Below are 16666 nucleotides of genomic sequence, written 5' to 3'. Positions count from 1 at the left end.
TCATCTGATACATGCTTTAGAAACTAGCTCCCTCACTCTGCCTTGTGCCTTGAGTTTCCCCTGCTCTGGGAGCAGTGTCATTAATCCAGCATTACACTTACCTGAGCAAACCACACTGGCATCATTGTCGTGTGAGCACTTAGAGGCCCCCAGGGCAGTAACAGGGCAATGCCATAAATGAGGCTCATGCCCATTACAGTGAAATGTGTCTGTCCAGACAGCACCAGTTCCCTTCCCAAAATATGCTTTTCCTGGAGTTGATACAGCCAGTCCACAGTCGAGCTGATGACAAAGAACGTTGGCATCTGGTAAATCCCAGCGTGAGTCACAGAGGGTTCCCCAGTCACCAAGAACCTGGATCTCCACCCTCCCTGAGCACGCTGTGCTGCCGTTCACCAGCCGGAACCCTGTGAGCCCTGGGGAGAAGGGAAAAGGGGTTTAGAGGGGGAGCCTTGGAGCTATTTTATATTAAAGAAAAGGAAAGTTGGGGAGATTGAGCCCATCCCCATTATATTGGATGGTTGAGGTTTTACTAGAAGCTGATACCAGCTCTATTATCTCAGCTCCCTACAGAGTGAGATCATTTATTGTTGCACCCTACTCTAGAATGCACAACACTGGGATTTTAGAGACATTGTACCGAATTCTTACGTGAGCATATGGCACTGGCATCATTTGCATGTGAGCACATCTGATTCCTGTGTGATACCCTGGGACAGTACACGAGGTGTGACTCATTCCCTAAACACTGGAATTTCTCAGTCCAGATTGGTCCATGTCCTTCTCTGAAATGAGCTCCTCCTGGGATAGATACAGCTGTTCCACACTGTAGTCCATTACAGATAACACTGGCAGCTTTGAGATCAAAGTGTGCATCACAGATTGTAGCCCAGGTGTTTCCATGTCTTACTTCCACACGTCCTGAGCAGGAACTGTCCCCTCCAACCAGCTGGAGCTCAATGTGGCCTAGAAAACCAATGAAGGATGAAAATTACAAAGGAGCTTTAGGGAGTTAGGTGTTCCACTGCCCTAGAACTTTGTCCAAAAGCCCGTCCTGGTGCAGTGAGGCAGTGCAGGCAGCAATTAGAAATGAAAAAACACAATGTACAACAAATGGAAAGAGAGGAATTCACTAGCAATCAATATACATTAGAAGTTATGAAATATAGAAAATCTATAAGGGAAGCTAAAGCTATCTGAGACAAATACATAGTTGGCAGAGCTAAGAACAAAAATGAGAATTTTTTAAAGTATATTAGGAGCAAAACCAACCAAACAACCAAACAAATTCTAACAAAGGTGTAGACCCATTACAAATGGATGTGGTAAAATAGTTCATAATGATGCAAATAAGGCAGAGGTGTTCAATAAACATTTCTGGTTTTGGATAGAAGCAGGATGTGTATTCATACTATGTGAAGAGGGTGAACCACTCTTCAGTCCATTGGTAACTAAGGGAGATGTTAAACAGTATCTACTAGGGATAAACTTTTTTAAAAATTGGCAGCCTGGACTAGTTTATAAAATCTTGGAATAAATAGAAATGTAGGACTGGAAGGAACCTCACAAAGTCAGCTAGTCCATCCCCCTACACCAAGACAGGTTTAGGTATACCTAGTCCATCCCTGATCGAGGTTTGGCGAACTTGTTCTTAAAAGTCACCAGTGACGGGGATTCCACAGCCTCCCTTGGCACCTTGATCCAGTACTTAAACTATCCTTATAGTTAGAAAGTTTTTCCTAATATCTGATCAGACTCTCCCTTGATGCAATCTAAGTGGATTATTTCTTGTCCTACCTACCCATCATAGAGAGAGAGCCCAAAACTGAACACAGTGCTCCAGCTGAGGCCTCACCAGTGCTGAGTAAAGCAGGACAATTACCTCCTCTGTCTTACATAGGACATTCTGTTAATATAATCCAGAAGGACATTTCCTGTTTTAAAAACAGCATCACCCATTTCAGTCTGTGATCCAATATAACCCCAGAACATTTTCTGCAGAACTGCTGCCTAGTCAGTTATTCCCCATTTTGGATTTTTTGCATTTGATTTTTTCCTACCAAAGTCTAGAACTTTGTACTTGTCTTTACTGAATTTTAATTTACGGATTTCAAACCAATTTTTCAGTATATATGGGTCATTATGAATTCTAATACTCTCATCCAAACAGCTTGTGACCCTTCCCAGGTTTGTGTCATCCACACAGTTGATGACTTGATTGTCTACTCCATCATCTAAATCATTAATGAAAATATTGAATAGTACCAGGCCCAGTTCAGTGATATTATTTATGTATCCATAGGACCGCAGTGACCGGAGAGAAAAGTGTTAAAGCAACTAAAGGCCAACAGGCATATGTCTTACCTAATCCTCAGCATTTCCCTAAAACCTGGGCTGGCCCAACCTATCCCAGGTACCCCTGCTTCTGGGGACTGGGTTCACTCTCCTTCCCTGCAGACCCTGCCTCTCCCTCTCAGTTCATCAGGGCTCCCCTGTTAACAATTCCCAAGCTCTCTGTTTAATTTTCCCACTTGAAGGGCTCCTCCCATCTCCCAAGCTAGGAGGGTTGTGCTCGGCTTGGTCAGAGGCAAAAGTTCAAAGGCCTTGACCCCTGTATTGTCAGGGAAGTATCAGTGACTGTGGTCTCTGTAGCCATTGTCTGCCTTGCTGGGACATGTGGGGAGCTCCAGCAGGAGTTACTCTTTGCACTCTGGTAGGAAATGGCAGAACAGCAATAAAAGAAACAGAGGTAACACATAATATACATAAACATACAGATCTCTCCCATGGTCTTTGCAGGGGTCATAGTGGACAAGCAACTGAACTAGAGCTCCCAGGGAGATGGTCTGAACAGGCTGAGGTGATCCTTGGAGGGTTAAAGAGGGGAGCGGTGAGAGGATCTGGCTGAAACGCAGGATTTCCAGCTCACAGGAAAATTCGCTATTTCAAAACTTCCTGTGAACCAGAAACCCTTCAACAATTTGTTCTGAAAACACCAACACATGGAGTGTTCGACATGAAATTTGCTCCCAGGGACACCAATGGATGCTGAGTGACACTGACATTCTAGCCAGTTTCACCAGTGCTAGGAGAAAAACAAAAATGTCAATTTTTCTCAGCTGCTGCTGGGGATCCCAAGGTCTGTGGCTCTTGGGCAGCCTGGCCATGCAGACTGCCTTGGACTGGGGACCCCTGGGCTTCCAGACTCCTGGGCCAGCTGGTGTCCCAAATAGCCCACTGGCCTGGGAGTCTCGAAGCTCTGGGGTCCCTGGTTTTGGGCAGTCTGCAATGCAGGGCTGCCTCAGAGCCACAGACCCTGGGAATCGGGATCCCACCCCAGGATTTCTAAATTCCCTGCTGTGGATCTGGGAGCTGAGCCCTGGTTAAAGCTGGGACTCCTTTCTCCATGGCAGGGTTGCCCTGGAGATGCAGACTATAGAACACCAGGGTCTCTGGTGCTGGGGCAGTCTACATGGTGCAGCTATCCCAGAGTAGATGACCTGAGAAGACTGGGGTACCTGGCCCCAAGGCAGTCTGCATGGCAGGGCTGTCTGGAGTCCCCCAAGCGAGCTGGCACTTAACCATGCAGGTTTCTGCCACAACCCAGCCTGTGATCTGGGGAAACTTCATTGCATCCAACTCACTTCCATGGGAAATGTCAAGTTCAACAAACCAGCATTTTCCAATGAAGCTCCATTTTGTTGGATAATTTCTGACCAGGGATGTGATTTTACCTCTGTGTACAGCATGGTGAGAATGATACTGCATCCAGCTGTGCTGTCCACATTTTAAGAAGGATTTTTAAAAAAAAATGGAAAGGGTGCAGAGAAGAGCCACAAAGATTATTTGAGGGCTTGTAAATGTGCCTTGCAGTGAGAGATTCCCGGAGCTCCATCTGTTTATTTTTTAAAAAGAAGACGTGATTATAGTGTTGTGATGGGTTGAATAACAGAAACTCCCTTGGGAGCTGCCACCTGATGTGTTGAGACTACATCTGCCCCTGCTTTCCCTGCCAGCTTGGGACTCTAGTACCTTGTCTGTTTGAGCCAGACACGCTTGCCAGCTGCAAACACAGACACAGATCTGAACCACTTCCCACAAACTGCAGGCTTAACTGAAAGCAGCTTAAGAAGTGTTCCCTTCTCTACCACTTTTCCATTCTATGCATCTGATGAAGTGAGCAGTAACCCACAAAAGCTTATGCTCAAATAGATTTGTTAGTCTCTAAGGTGCCATGTACTCCTGTTCTTTTTGAAGATACAGACTAACACTGCTGCTACTCTGAAACCTATCAAGATTCCAAACCACCATTAATGGCCCACGCTTTGCATAATTACAATAGGCCCTCAGAGTTATTTTTCATATTTCTAGTTTCAGATACAAGAGTGATACATTTATACAAATAGGATGACCACGCTCAGTAGATTATAAGCTTTGTAATGATACCTTACAAGAGACCTTTTGCATGAAGCATATTCTAGTTATATTATATTCACACTCATTAGCATATTTTGCTAAAATCATACAAAGTACAACATCACAAGTGTATAAGTACTTGCACAGGGACAAAACACTGGCAAGCAGAGGCCTCTTTAATCTGGTGGAGAAAGGCAAAACAAGAATAAATGGCAGGAATTTAAAGCCAGATAAATTCATATTAGAACTAACCCACACATTTTTCATACTGAGGGTGATTAACCATTGGAACAAACTAAAAGGGAAGCAGAAGATTATTCACCTCCTGAAGTATTTAGATGAAGACTCGATGCCTTTCTGGAAGATGTGCTTTAGCCAAACAAAAATTATTGGGTTCAGTTCAGGAGTAACTGGATTAAATTCTGTAGCCTGTTACCCAGGGGTCCAGACTATATAATCTAATGCTTCCTTTGGCCCTTAAAATCTATGAAGCTCTGTATCTAAAAGCAAGTGAAATTTGTAAAGCTGAGCACTCAAACATTCAGAATGCCAGAGTCATACTGTCCTCTGTAACCTTAATTAGTCCCTTTTGTATTTGCATTGTGATACAGTCTTTAATTATATCCCAAATATTTACCCCAGGACTCCTGCCTCATTCAGTGCACAGGACATGTGGTGCTGACTGAATGAGTGGATGGTCAATAGTTCTTTTTATACTCGTTGTTCAGTGTGTGGTCCCAGCCCCTATGTACTGCACGTCATCCAGACTGAACTCCCAAAACAGAATTGTTCATTTTCTCATGGGCTTTTCTATGGCTCATTTCTATGGTAGCTGAGTGCTTCACAAACATTAAATAATTTCTCTTCACAATACCCCTGGGAGGCAGGGAAGTGTTGTTATCTCCATTTTACACATGGGGAACTGAAGCCCAGAGACACTATGTACAAAATGATCAAAAGTGCTGACTGATTTTGGGTGCCCAACTTGAGACACCAGGTCGTAATTTTTCAGAGTCCTTAACATTATACAGCACTTAATGGATTCAAAGCACAGCACCTACTGGCTTCCATTTACAGCAGTGAATGCTCAGCACTTCTGCAAACCAGACTCCCACAGTTACAAATGGGCCACCCATAAAATGAGGAACACACAGTTAATGACCACCTGTGAAACTTTTAGTTTAACTGACGTGCCAATAATCACATAGAAACTCTGTGGCAGAGGCAGGGACAGAATCCAATTCCCCAGGGCGGCATTCAACTGCCTTAACAAGAGACTCTCCTTTCTCTTTCTGCAAACCCCTGCCTCATACACTGCACACATCACAGTTTCTGCAACCAGTGAGGCAAGGGCCCTCACAGAATCATAGAATCATAGAATCTCAGGGTTGGAAGGGACCTCAGGTGGTCATCTAGTCCAACCCCCTGCTCAAAGCAGGACCAAAGCCAACTAAATCATCCCAGCCAGGGCTTTGTCAAGCCTGACCTTAAAAACCTCTAAGGAAGGAGATTCCACTACCTCCCTAGGTAACCCATTCCAGTTCGTCACCACCCTACTAGTGAAAAAGTTTTTCCTAATATCCAACCTACACCTCCCCCTCTGCAACTTGAGACCATTACTCCTTGTTCTGTCATCTTCTACCACTGAGAACAGTCTGACCCATCCTCTTTGGAACCTCCTTTCAGGTAGTTGAAAGCAGCTATCAAATCCCCCCTCATTCTTCTCTTCTGCAGACTAAACAATCCCAGTTCCCTCAGCCTCTCCTCATAAGTCATGTGCTCCAGCCCCCTAATCATTTTTGTTGCCCTCCGCTGGACTCTCTCCAATTTATCCACATCCTTCTTGTAGTGTGGGGCCCAAAACTGGACACAGTACTCCAAATGAGTCCTCACCAGTGCTGAGTAGAGGGGAATGATCACATCCCTTGATCTGCTGGAAATGCCCCTACTTATACAACCCAAAATGCCATTAGCCTTCTTGGCAACAAGGGCACACTGTTGACTCATATTCAGCTTTTCGTCCACCGTAACCCCTAGGTCCTTTTCTGCAGAACTGCTGCCCAGCCATTCGGTCCCTAGTCTGTAGCAGTGCATGGGATTCTTCCGTCCTAAGTGCAGGACTCTGCACTTGTCCTTGTTGAACGTCATCATATTTCTTTTGGCCCAATCCTCTAATTTGTCTAGGTCCCTCTGTATCCTATCCCTACCCTCCAGCGTATCAACCACTCCTCCCAGTTTAGTGTCATCTGCAAACTTGCTAAGGGTGCAGTCCACACCATCCTCCAGATCGTTAATGAAGATATTGAATAAAACCTCCTCCTTCACACCACAACCCTGATTCAGAGCAATGTCTAGCATAGGCCTAGTGTGACTGCTATATTTGGGGTGGGGGAGATAGAGCACACACACAAGCTGAAGCCAGTTCCCTTGGTTCACTGACTCTCTCCCTGTGCCTGGAGTAGTCCCTGGGCTACTGGTGTGGTGTGGGGGGGGGGAAGAGGCAGGATGGCTTAATGGGTGAGCCCCAGCTGCTGCTGTCTGCTGCAGCAGCTTGAGCTTGGGAGCTGCGGCAACTCTACATGGGCTGTTTCAGAGATGTCGCTGCTCTGGTGCCTCCCAGGGCTATTGCAGCCGTCTCTCAGCTGGGGATGCTGCTGACTAGGGGACAGCACATGCCAGTCTCCTGCTCCTGGCTCCCATTTCTGTATCTCCTTCTCTTCCCTATCCCATCCCCCTTCCCACTGATCCATGCCCCGTCTCCTCCCCCTTCCTCTCCCCATTGTCCCTTGCCCCTCCCATCCCCCTTTCCCACTGTCCCTTGCCCTGGTACAGGCACTCAGCCTTCTACAGGAAATGGGCAGGCACTAGGACCCAGGAAATAGTGTCCAGCTGCAGAGGTAGCAACCCAGAGCAGCTACCCTCAGCCTCAGGAGAAGCGGCTCCATCTCACCCCCTCTGCTCCCTGCATCGACCCCGCATCCCACCCCATGCCTTACCTCTGCCAATGCCCCCCTGCACCCTCCCAAACTATGCCCATGCTGTCTATCCTGTGCATTGAATGAGGCAGGGGTCTCATGGAGAAAATAGCTTGTTATCATGTAATTAAAGATGGTGTCTTAATGCATACATACAAGTGGGCCAAAATAAAGTTGCAAAGACAACTTTAATTCTGCCATTTCCTTGTTTTTTTACTGCTCAACTTTGCAAACTTAATGTGCCTTACAAGTAAAGCTTTGTGCATAATTTCCTAGGTTTTTAAAAAAGCAAACTGAAAAATCAAAAGTTCCAAGATTTGGAATCATGTTGCCACTCTTGGGTTGCCACCCGTCTCGGTTTTACCCAGATAGTCCGACTTTGGACTTTGTGTCCGGGCGCCATTTATGGTTGCCAGGTGCCTGGTTTTCTACTGGAAAGTCCAATTGAAAAGGGACCTAAATGGTACCTGTACCAAAATCCTGGTTTCCACAGAGCGGAGAGAGGAACTGAGTCATTAATTCGTACCAGCCCCTGCTCAGCCAGGGCGGCTTCGTACCTAAAGGCAGGCTCCTTGAGACGATCCAGCAAGTGATGAGGGGACGGGCGGAGTGATTGACGGGGGCAAGTCCTTGAGGGAAAGAGGCAGAGAAGGGGTAGGGTCTGGGGAAGAGGCAGAGAAGGGGCTGGGCCTCGAGGAAAGAGGTGGAGCAGGGCCTTGGGGGAAGAGGTGGAGAACCCCTGGGAGGAAGAATCAGGGCAGGGGGTAGAGCCTCAAGGATTCGATTACTAGCTATTAGAAACATGGCAACCCCGTGACACCGACCTGTGTCATCAGCACAGTTGGAACCTTTAGATCCACCACAGAAACCACGGCCACTTGAACTAATGGAGTAACTGACAGTAGTAGTAAGGTTGTCATCCTCTTTGTGGACCAGCACTAGAGGGGGATCCAAAAAGCTTGATGGAGGGTTTGACAGATATTTGCTGACAGCAGGGGAATGGCAAAACTCAGGGATACTGGGTTCCATTCCAAGCTCTGGAGAGATGTGTGTTCTGGTAGTGACAGACCCTTCTTCCCCTGTTCCCTCCAAGCCTAACTCCTTCTGCCTCATCCCCTCCAATCGGTCTCTATCCCAGTCCTGTTTCTTCCCCATCCCATGCGCTGTGTCCCAGCCTGTAAAAGTGCAGGACTCACTCCTGCAGTGCCTCCTGCTGGTCATCTCAGGGAATTAGCTCTTTTCCAGCCTGGGCGCCCTCTGCAGGCCAGTGTTCCACTTGTAGCTGGCCCCCATGTCCCTCCCGGACCTCACTTTTCCTTTACCCAGGGGCTGCCCCCTGGCAGTACCTCCACCAGTCTCTATGGGTTTCCCCTCTCTGGGGAACCTCCAACCTTCTAATTCCACCTTGCCTCAGTCTGGGCTACTGCCAGTCATCACCAAGCCCCCACTCACTGGGGCACACTGCAGTGCAAAAGCCACTCACCATGGGCAAGGGGGTTCAGACCTGCTGCCTTCTCTGCCTCCCAGTACCTCTATGGGCTTTGGACCAGGCCCTGCAGCCTGGGGAGTTGCCAGCCTGGAGCTCCTCTGGCCTTCCCCCAGCCCTGCTTCACTCCTAGTACCCTTTCTACAGGCAGCCAGGCCCTGCTCTCTCCCAGCCTGGGACCTCTGCCTCACAGCCTTTTTATAAGGGCCAGCTGGGCACGCAATAAGCCAGCCCAGCTGTGGATGCTTTCCGATCAGCCCAGCCTTTCCCCTGCCACAGCCCTCTCCCAGGGCTGTTTTAAGCCCTTAATGGCAGGAGCAGGGTAACCACCCTTCTACACAGTCCCATTCTTCTTCTCTACCCAGTTCCAGTCTCCACTCCTCAAGCTTCTCTTCCCCAGTCCCAATCTCCTGGACAAGCCAATCCTGGACTTCACCTCTGGCTTCCACAGCCAAGTCCCAGTTTTCCGCCTGTTTTCTGTGCTGTCCCTCCCCTCTGAGGTCCTCAGCTGATCTGCTTCTCACTCTTATCCTTGTGTTGGGTTATCCTCTCTGCCCTCAGTGCGCAGCAACATCATCCACATGGTCACTTGGTGCCTGGCAGGACAGTGCCAGGGAGATTTACACCCCAGCTTGCCACAAACTAAATGTTCATGTAGATCTGTTCTCAGACTCCCCCACCCCACCCTGGCTGCTTATTCCAGCCTCTTTGCCCAGTTAGCCTTAGACTCCTCCCACACCCTGGTTCCTGATCTGATCTGTTTTTCCTCACCCACCTCCAGTTCCTCCCCACTGGTTCCCAGTCCCACACTCCTCCCTAGTCAGTCCACGTCTCTCCAGCTCCCAATCTCCTTGATCAGCAAGTCACAGTCTCTCCCCACACACTCCCTATCCTAATTGCCCTGCCTAGCCAGTCCTAGTCTCTTTCCCCCTCCTCCCAGTCCCAGTCACCTTGCCCAGCCAGTCCCCATCTCCTGCTTTCTCTCCCAGTCCCAGGTTCTCTCCGCCCACCAGCCTGCAGGCTCAGAATATTCCCCCTGCATCCTTGTCCTCATCTACTTTCCCCTCTCACCCCAGTCTGTGTTCAATTCAGGTGACTTCCTCCCCACACTGCCTTGGCCCAATAGGTGGAAACCATCTCCCTCATCTCAGTTCTAGTGCCTGGTGCCACTCTGGCCCATAGCAGCCAGGAGCACAATTTCAGCAGAATTTTATTGGTTGCACATCTTGCCATTGCTGCAACATCTCTTTGGGGACCATCACTTTGCTGTCGGGAAGGACCTTGTGTATGCCAATGATCCTCAGAACTGGGCTGCTGGGAGCTTCATTTCTCTTCAAATTTGGTATAATGAGAAGATTCCAGAAGACTTGAGAAATGCCAACATTGTTACCATCATTAAAAAAAGGAGATAAGTTGGAGTGTGGAAATTATCATGTCATTGCCTTGCTATCTACAGCAGGGGAAATTCTCACCTGTATTCTCTTAAACTGGTTACTTCCCCTTGCTGAGGAAATATTGCTGGAATCTCAATGAATTTTCAGACCATCCCACAAGACAACCAACCTGATCTTCATTGCCCACCAAATCCAGGAAAAATCTCAGGAGCAAAATAAGGACCTGTACATGGCCTTCATTTATTTGAAAAAGGCCTTCAACTCTGTCAATTGTGAAGCCCTGTGGAAGGTGCTGGCCAGATTTGGCTGCCCTCCAAAATTTATTAAGGGCCTAAGGCTTCTTCATGATGATATGACTTCCACCGTTCTCTGTAATGGCCTGGAGATGGATTCTTTAGTCATCAAAACTGGGGTTAAGCAAGGATGTGTTATTGCCACAACCCTGTTCTCCAGGTATTTAGCAGTCATTTTGGTCCTTGTTAAAGACCACATCCCCACTGGAGTTGCCATTCAATACAGAATGGATGGGCGGCTTATTAATCTTTGACATTTCCGCTCAAAGTCTTAACTCCTCAGAGCGTCCATTGCTGACCTTCAGTATGCTGATGACTGTGCCATCCTCGCACACACCGAGAATGACCTTCAGTACACACTGGATTATTTTCCACAAGCTTACTGAAGCCTATGACTCTCACACAATATCAAGAAAACTAATGTGCTCCATCAGCCTGCTTCAGGCCATGCACAGGAACCACCACAGATCACCATCAAGGGACAGACTTTGGAGAGAGTTGGGGACTTCTGTTACCTCAGTAGCCAACTTTCTCAAAATGAAAAAATTGACAGTGAGATGCAGCACAGGAACCATTACCCAAGTGCTTCCTTTGGGAAATTGCTTTGGCACATTTTTACAGACCGTGACCTACAGCAGGACACGAAGATCCAGGTATATGAGAAATTATTATTCCTACACTCCTTTATAGCTGCTAAACCTATCAACGGCACCTTAAGAGTCTGGAGAGGTACCACCAAAGATGCCTCTGGAAGATCCTTTGCATCAAGTGAGAAGATTGCTGCACTAACACCAGCATCCTCATTGAAGCTAATGTCACCAGTGTGGAAGTAGAGAAAGAATTAACAAGGATTTGAAGGAGATCTTAATGCATGTCAGTCAGTTAGCAAGAGTCAGGCTAGTAGTTAGCAAGAGTTAGGCCACACTGTAACCCTAATGACATGAGACTTGTAGAAGCGAGGATGGTGTGAGGCGAGAGGGAAAGAACTGTGTAAGAAGTTATTACGATGTTGCAACTGATAACCAAATATGTAGACTGGCGTCTCCTAGAAGTGAGAAAAATAAGATAGCAGGATGGCTTATGTATAAACAAAATGCAGTTCTTGCTCATTATTGTCTGTATTATTGCTTGTTATTGTCCGTAACAAAGGTATAAATGCTTGCTGTAATTGTTTACCTGTTGAGAGACCTGTTCGGGACTGGGGCGACCCTGTGTCCTAGGGCACTCCCTCCCTCTATTGTAATTACTGGAGAAATAATAAAGTATTTGATTTTGCTGCACCCAAAGAAAAAGTGAGAACTGAGTTTTTCTCCGACAATTTGGGGGCTCGTCAGGGATGGCAACGCCCACGGACCCACAGACGGCTACTACGGATCGTTCCCCTTCGAACCCCATGGCGCCATATGAGAGGTATGAGACCTTTTGAAATCTCTATTGGGGTATCGGAGGAGGACTGTCCGTGGGGACGTCTGTCTCTGTTGGGCTCATGCCATCTGAACTTATTGACTGTGCAGCAAGATCAGATGCAAGTGGTATTGGGGAAAGGCCCCAACAAGGTTAGTTTATAGCAGTACTGGGGAACTGCTGGGTTGGCCAACAAAGTTAATGCATAGGTAAATGCATTAGGTAATGCATAGGTAAATGCATTAGGTATGCACCGGTGCTGAGGGGTTTTTACCGCCTCAAGAGGGGTTGTCATACCGCCTCATGGTATTGGGTCTGGATGTAAGGTAAAGATGCATCGTGGTAATAGGAAATAAAGGCCTTGGTGTGTGTGTGTGTACACCAGTGTGAGTGACTGTTACCGGAAGACGCCCATAGTACCCTGTGAAGCGAAAGCTCGTGACCAGGACTACTCTAACGCAAGCCCAGTAACTAGTGGATCTTTAGGAGATCCGACCCATGGTGGGCTGACTCGGCGTGGCATTGTCTGGCAAAGAAGCTACCTGGGTCTAGGAGCATGTGAATCCATCTTCCCTCCCCTTTCTTTCTGTGTGGGCTACTGACAGTCTGATCATCTAACTGGATGCAATCAGAGTAAGCGGTGCTGTCTCCTAGAGACTAGCCGACGCCCTTTGCTGAAGGGAGGTGTAGGAGAGTCGTGGTCATCCTCGTTAGTCTCTCGTGTGTCAGTACCCTGTATGGAGAGATCCATAGTTTATGAGCCGCTAGCGCGGACAGGGCACCCTCCCTGTGTGTGTAAGTGGAATATGAGTGAGGGACAGTCTAAACATTCCACCTCACCCCCTAAGAGTACCCCAGTATATTACATGTACATACATTATGGTCCTAAAACCTGCAGGTATTTAGAAAATTGGAATCTTTACACGTGTGAAAATCTATCTAAACAATGCCCATTAGAAGGTACCTTCAATCTAGATAAGATCATACATCTCAGAGGAGCTTTTAATCACCAAAGAAGAGCCTCTGACACAGTGTGAGCAATTTGTCTATTGAGGAAAGGAATGGGTTAATTTGAAATTCAGCTTGGCCCAGAGATAAAGAGAAAGTTCCTCTGCGTTCAAGGTCAAGAATCAACGCAGACTATGCTAAGAACAAAGAAAAACTGCTTTCGGCCCCAGCTAGCTGTGGAAAAAATATAGACAGAGACAAACCAAAGGCAATACAAGTTACAGAACTGAGATTACATTTGCAAAGCTTAACTGTCCAGTGAGATCCAAGAGTGTGCCTTTGCGACCCTGGAGCCGGTGTGGCTTGGTGACACTGGAGAAGCCACAGGCAGCTGACCTGGACTGGAATCTCTGAAAGAGACATCGCAGGAGATTCCAGGGTGTAAAAGAACAGCCCTCCCAAGAGCGGAAGCATGTTGGAAATTCTGGACAAGCTGTATACAGGATAATCTCCCATCCACCTATTCCCCTTTTCTGAAAGTTATACACAGACGTGGCCAGTCTGGACATGTGTGAGTATTAAAGTGGCTTAGGGCTTGGGGTATTCATGTTTTTCCTGAGTGATGTGGGAGCGTTCCCAACACTCTCCATTGTTGTTTTATTATTTTTAATGAAGCTTTAAAATTCGGTTATATGGTGTGTTTTCTTTATCTTCCCCCAACGTCCTGCAGTGTCAGCCTGATCACCTGACATGAGGGATAGATTGGTAACAGAAATTTGTCACAGTTTGGTGAGCAATTAAGAATGGGGGACCCCTGCAGAATTTACACCATCTATTTGTTTTACCCTTGTTATTTTATGTTTGCTTTGTTTGGTACTGTTGGTGTTATATGTTGAGGATTGCATGATTAAAGGTGTGCACACTCTCAGCCGCAGTAAGTCTGAGAACTGGAGAGGGGTTTAGCATTCCTCTCTCCACCCTGGTTGACCGGTAAGGGTGGCAGGTGGATCTACCCCCAGTTGTAGCAGGACTGGGCAATAGAGTAGCTGGAGAAAAGGGAAGAGATGTGTACTTGATAACTAGAATTGAGCAACTAAGAGCATAGATCATGAACCAGGCAGCAACTCAAACCTGCGCCCAGGGCAAGTTGCAGGCCTTGAGACAGGACTTCCAGTTAGAAAAGGAAGCCCTGTCTAAGCAAGTACTGGTCCTTCAGGGACTTGTTAAAATATGACCATTTGTGCTCAGCATATGCCGTAACAGCAGTGTGTTTGCTACAAGAGGAAATTGAATAGTTAAACGCCAATGGGCCATGCGTTTTTGCCCAGGTGGCAAGCCTCATGAGGGAGGACGCGGGTAGCCTTGTGAGTAAGAATGTTTAAGAGAAGAGACCAGGAAGGGTGGGGGCTAGTTGAGAAGCCCACCCTCCTAGCTAAACTGGTATTGGATCAAGCCGGTGCTAATAAGGGACTGTTCAGCGAGAAAAGCAGGATCAGGCCCAAGCGGGCAGGCAACAGACAGAGAGATTGGAAAACAGGTTGGAAAATTTTGAGGGTGTAGTGGAAGGAAGAAGTAAGTAAGTATAAGCATGGGGATTTCAAATACCCAGGACAATACTTGAAATGGTGATTTGAGTGGATAAAAGTGGCTGTTGGGAGACAAGCAAGTGATTTAAGGAAGAAGTGAGAAGTTAACTCTGTAGTTGCTGGAGGGAACAGCAGTTGAACTTTGTAAACATGCTAAAGAGGAAAGTTCTTGGTGTCTTTGAAATTTTTGTAAATAAATTCAGGCAAAGAAATTATTAGATTGCAATTATTTGGCTATGAACAATTTAGTCGAATTAGCTAAAGAATGTATACAGTGCTATGTAATTGAAATCCTATTAGGCTCTAAGGGGCACTATGAGAAGTGCTTTTCTTTCAGTGTTTGAAAGCAGAAGTTAGAAGTAAAAAAGCCATCAAAATTCTGGTAAAGTTAATTATGTCCCTTTTAAGGTAAGAATCTTTAAGCTGTGAATAGCTTTGGATCCAGAAGCAAGCCAGAAAGCAACTGTATTAATGCAAATTATCTAACTGATAAGGTAGAAGCCACTGAAACATGGGCTGCCTATGAAACAAATACAAGAAAATATGGGGTAATTCCTCTGTTTTGCCTGAAATCAACAAGGATATTTGTTTCAGAGTAGCAGCCGTGTTAGTCTGTATCCGCAAAAAGAACAGGAGTACTTGTGGGACCTTAAAGACTAACAAATTTACTTTAGCATGAGCTTTCGTGAAATAAATGTGTTAGTCTTTAAGGTGCCACAAGTACTCCTGTTCTTTTTAAGGATATTTGTATATTTTAAGCAATGATTGACTGCCCAGAAGGGGTAGACCTCTGTTTCTTTGTCTTTCAGATAATCAAAGAAAACTGATGCCAGCTGAACAGCATTTAACGTACCATGCATGTACTGGCACAATAGGAATTATGTTTTGATTTCTATGTCCTGTCTTGTGGTGTTTGTCTCGTGGCCAGAATTGTTGTGTTTAATATTTTCATAGGATGGTCTAGTTTAAAAATCAAACAGAAGGATTAAAATGCAGATACTTGTTTTATGCAACTTTAAAATACAAAGTGTTTGGATAAATCAGGAAAATGTGATATTCTAAAGTCTAATACATTTCCTTAAGTAAGAAAAAGAAACTTCATTGGCCAGACTGTTAATTCAAAATTGTTGTTAAAATTTGCATACCAACAGTTTTTGGAAGCAAGGACATGTAAAGTTAACCCACTCCCCATATTATACATGGGATCCTTCTGGCTACCTCAGATTTCTAGCCAGAGGGCTGGGGATGGTGGGAAGCTATTGGACTAGAGGTTATATTGAGTGAACTCCTCAAAGTGAGTGTGCTTGTCCTGGCTTGTTGCTCCAAAGCTCTGTAATAAAGTTATTTTAGTGGAAGGGTATATGTGGCATACATTGAATAATAAGACTAATGTACTGTATAACGGCAATGTTTATGTGTTCATGATATGGAAAAAGGTGTATGAGTGAAGAGTGGAAGTTTCCTTTGTAGGTTAAAAGAAGTCAAGAAGGGAAGAAGAAAAAGAACAGAATGAATTAACTGAAAAAAATAGCATGCTCAGTCTAAAGATAAGACACTGGCCCCATTCAAGGACACTGCTCACAGTTAAGCCTTGGCTGACAAACAAAGAAAAGGGGGGCTTGAATGTGCCCAAGCAGCTATGAGATCTGCAAAATACTGCCAGGCACTAATGAAATGTGTTAGGTTTCTTTTCTCACAGGTAAAGAAGGGCTACCCAAAGACCCTAGCAGCCCTGCCACTCCTTGGAACCAGGAGACTGGATCTATGTAAAGGTCCACCAACGAAAGACTGCTTTGGCTCCATGCTGGAAAGGCCCTTATTAAGTCCTGCTGACTACCAACACCGCTAGTAGTGCCAAAGACTGACTGCTTGGACCCATGATTCTCACTGCAAAAAGACCCCTCCACCTCAGGAGGATTCTCCTACTGATGATTAGCCTATTCCTTCTTCTAGTTCTACTGTGCCTTCTGGACAGCAGGGAAAAAGGACAAGGTGAAGTGCTAGTAACCTCTCCCTTATCCACTGACAGATCTAACCTCTCCCCTGTAGGATGCTGAACCACGACTGTTTCGGGAAAGAAGATGGAACACTCCCTCCACTGACATTGCCAAAGTCCAGGAATTCCTGACCAGAAAGGACATTAAGAATTGACCCTGGTGAAGAA

General features: G+C 46.3%; 1 protein-coding gene across 1 annotated transcript in view; it reads right to left on the bottom strand.

The window, feature by feature from the left end:
* The window catches only part of LOC120371630 (antigen WC1.1-like), a 198082-nt gene continuing 181416 nt past the window's right edge, over positions 1 to 16666 (bottom strand). The window contains exons 13-14 of the mRNA XM_039487611.1: positions 652 to 955; positions 1 to 416 (exon numbers count right to left, since the gene is read on the bottom strand). Of these exons, the coding sequence (XP_039343545.1) occupies positions 1 to 416; positions 652 to 955 (720 nt within the window). The remainder of the gene's footprint in view (positions 417 to 651; positions 956 to 16666) is intronic.

The sequence above is a fragment of the Mauremys reevesii genome, linkage group 1, assembly GCF_016161935.1.
Source record: "Mauremys reevesii isolate NIE-2019 linkage group 1, ASM1616193v1, whole genome shotgun sequence".
NCBI classification, from domain to species: Eukaryota; Metazoa; Chordata; order Testudines; family Geoemydidae; genus Mauremys; species Mauremys reevesii.
Note: the sequence above shows the minus strand (reverse complement) of the source record. Positions and strands in the feature narration are given on the sequence as shown.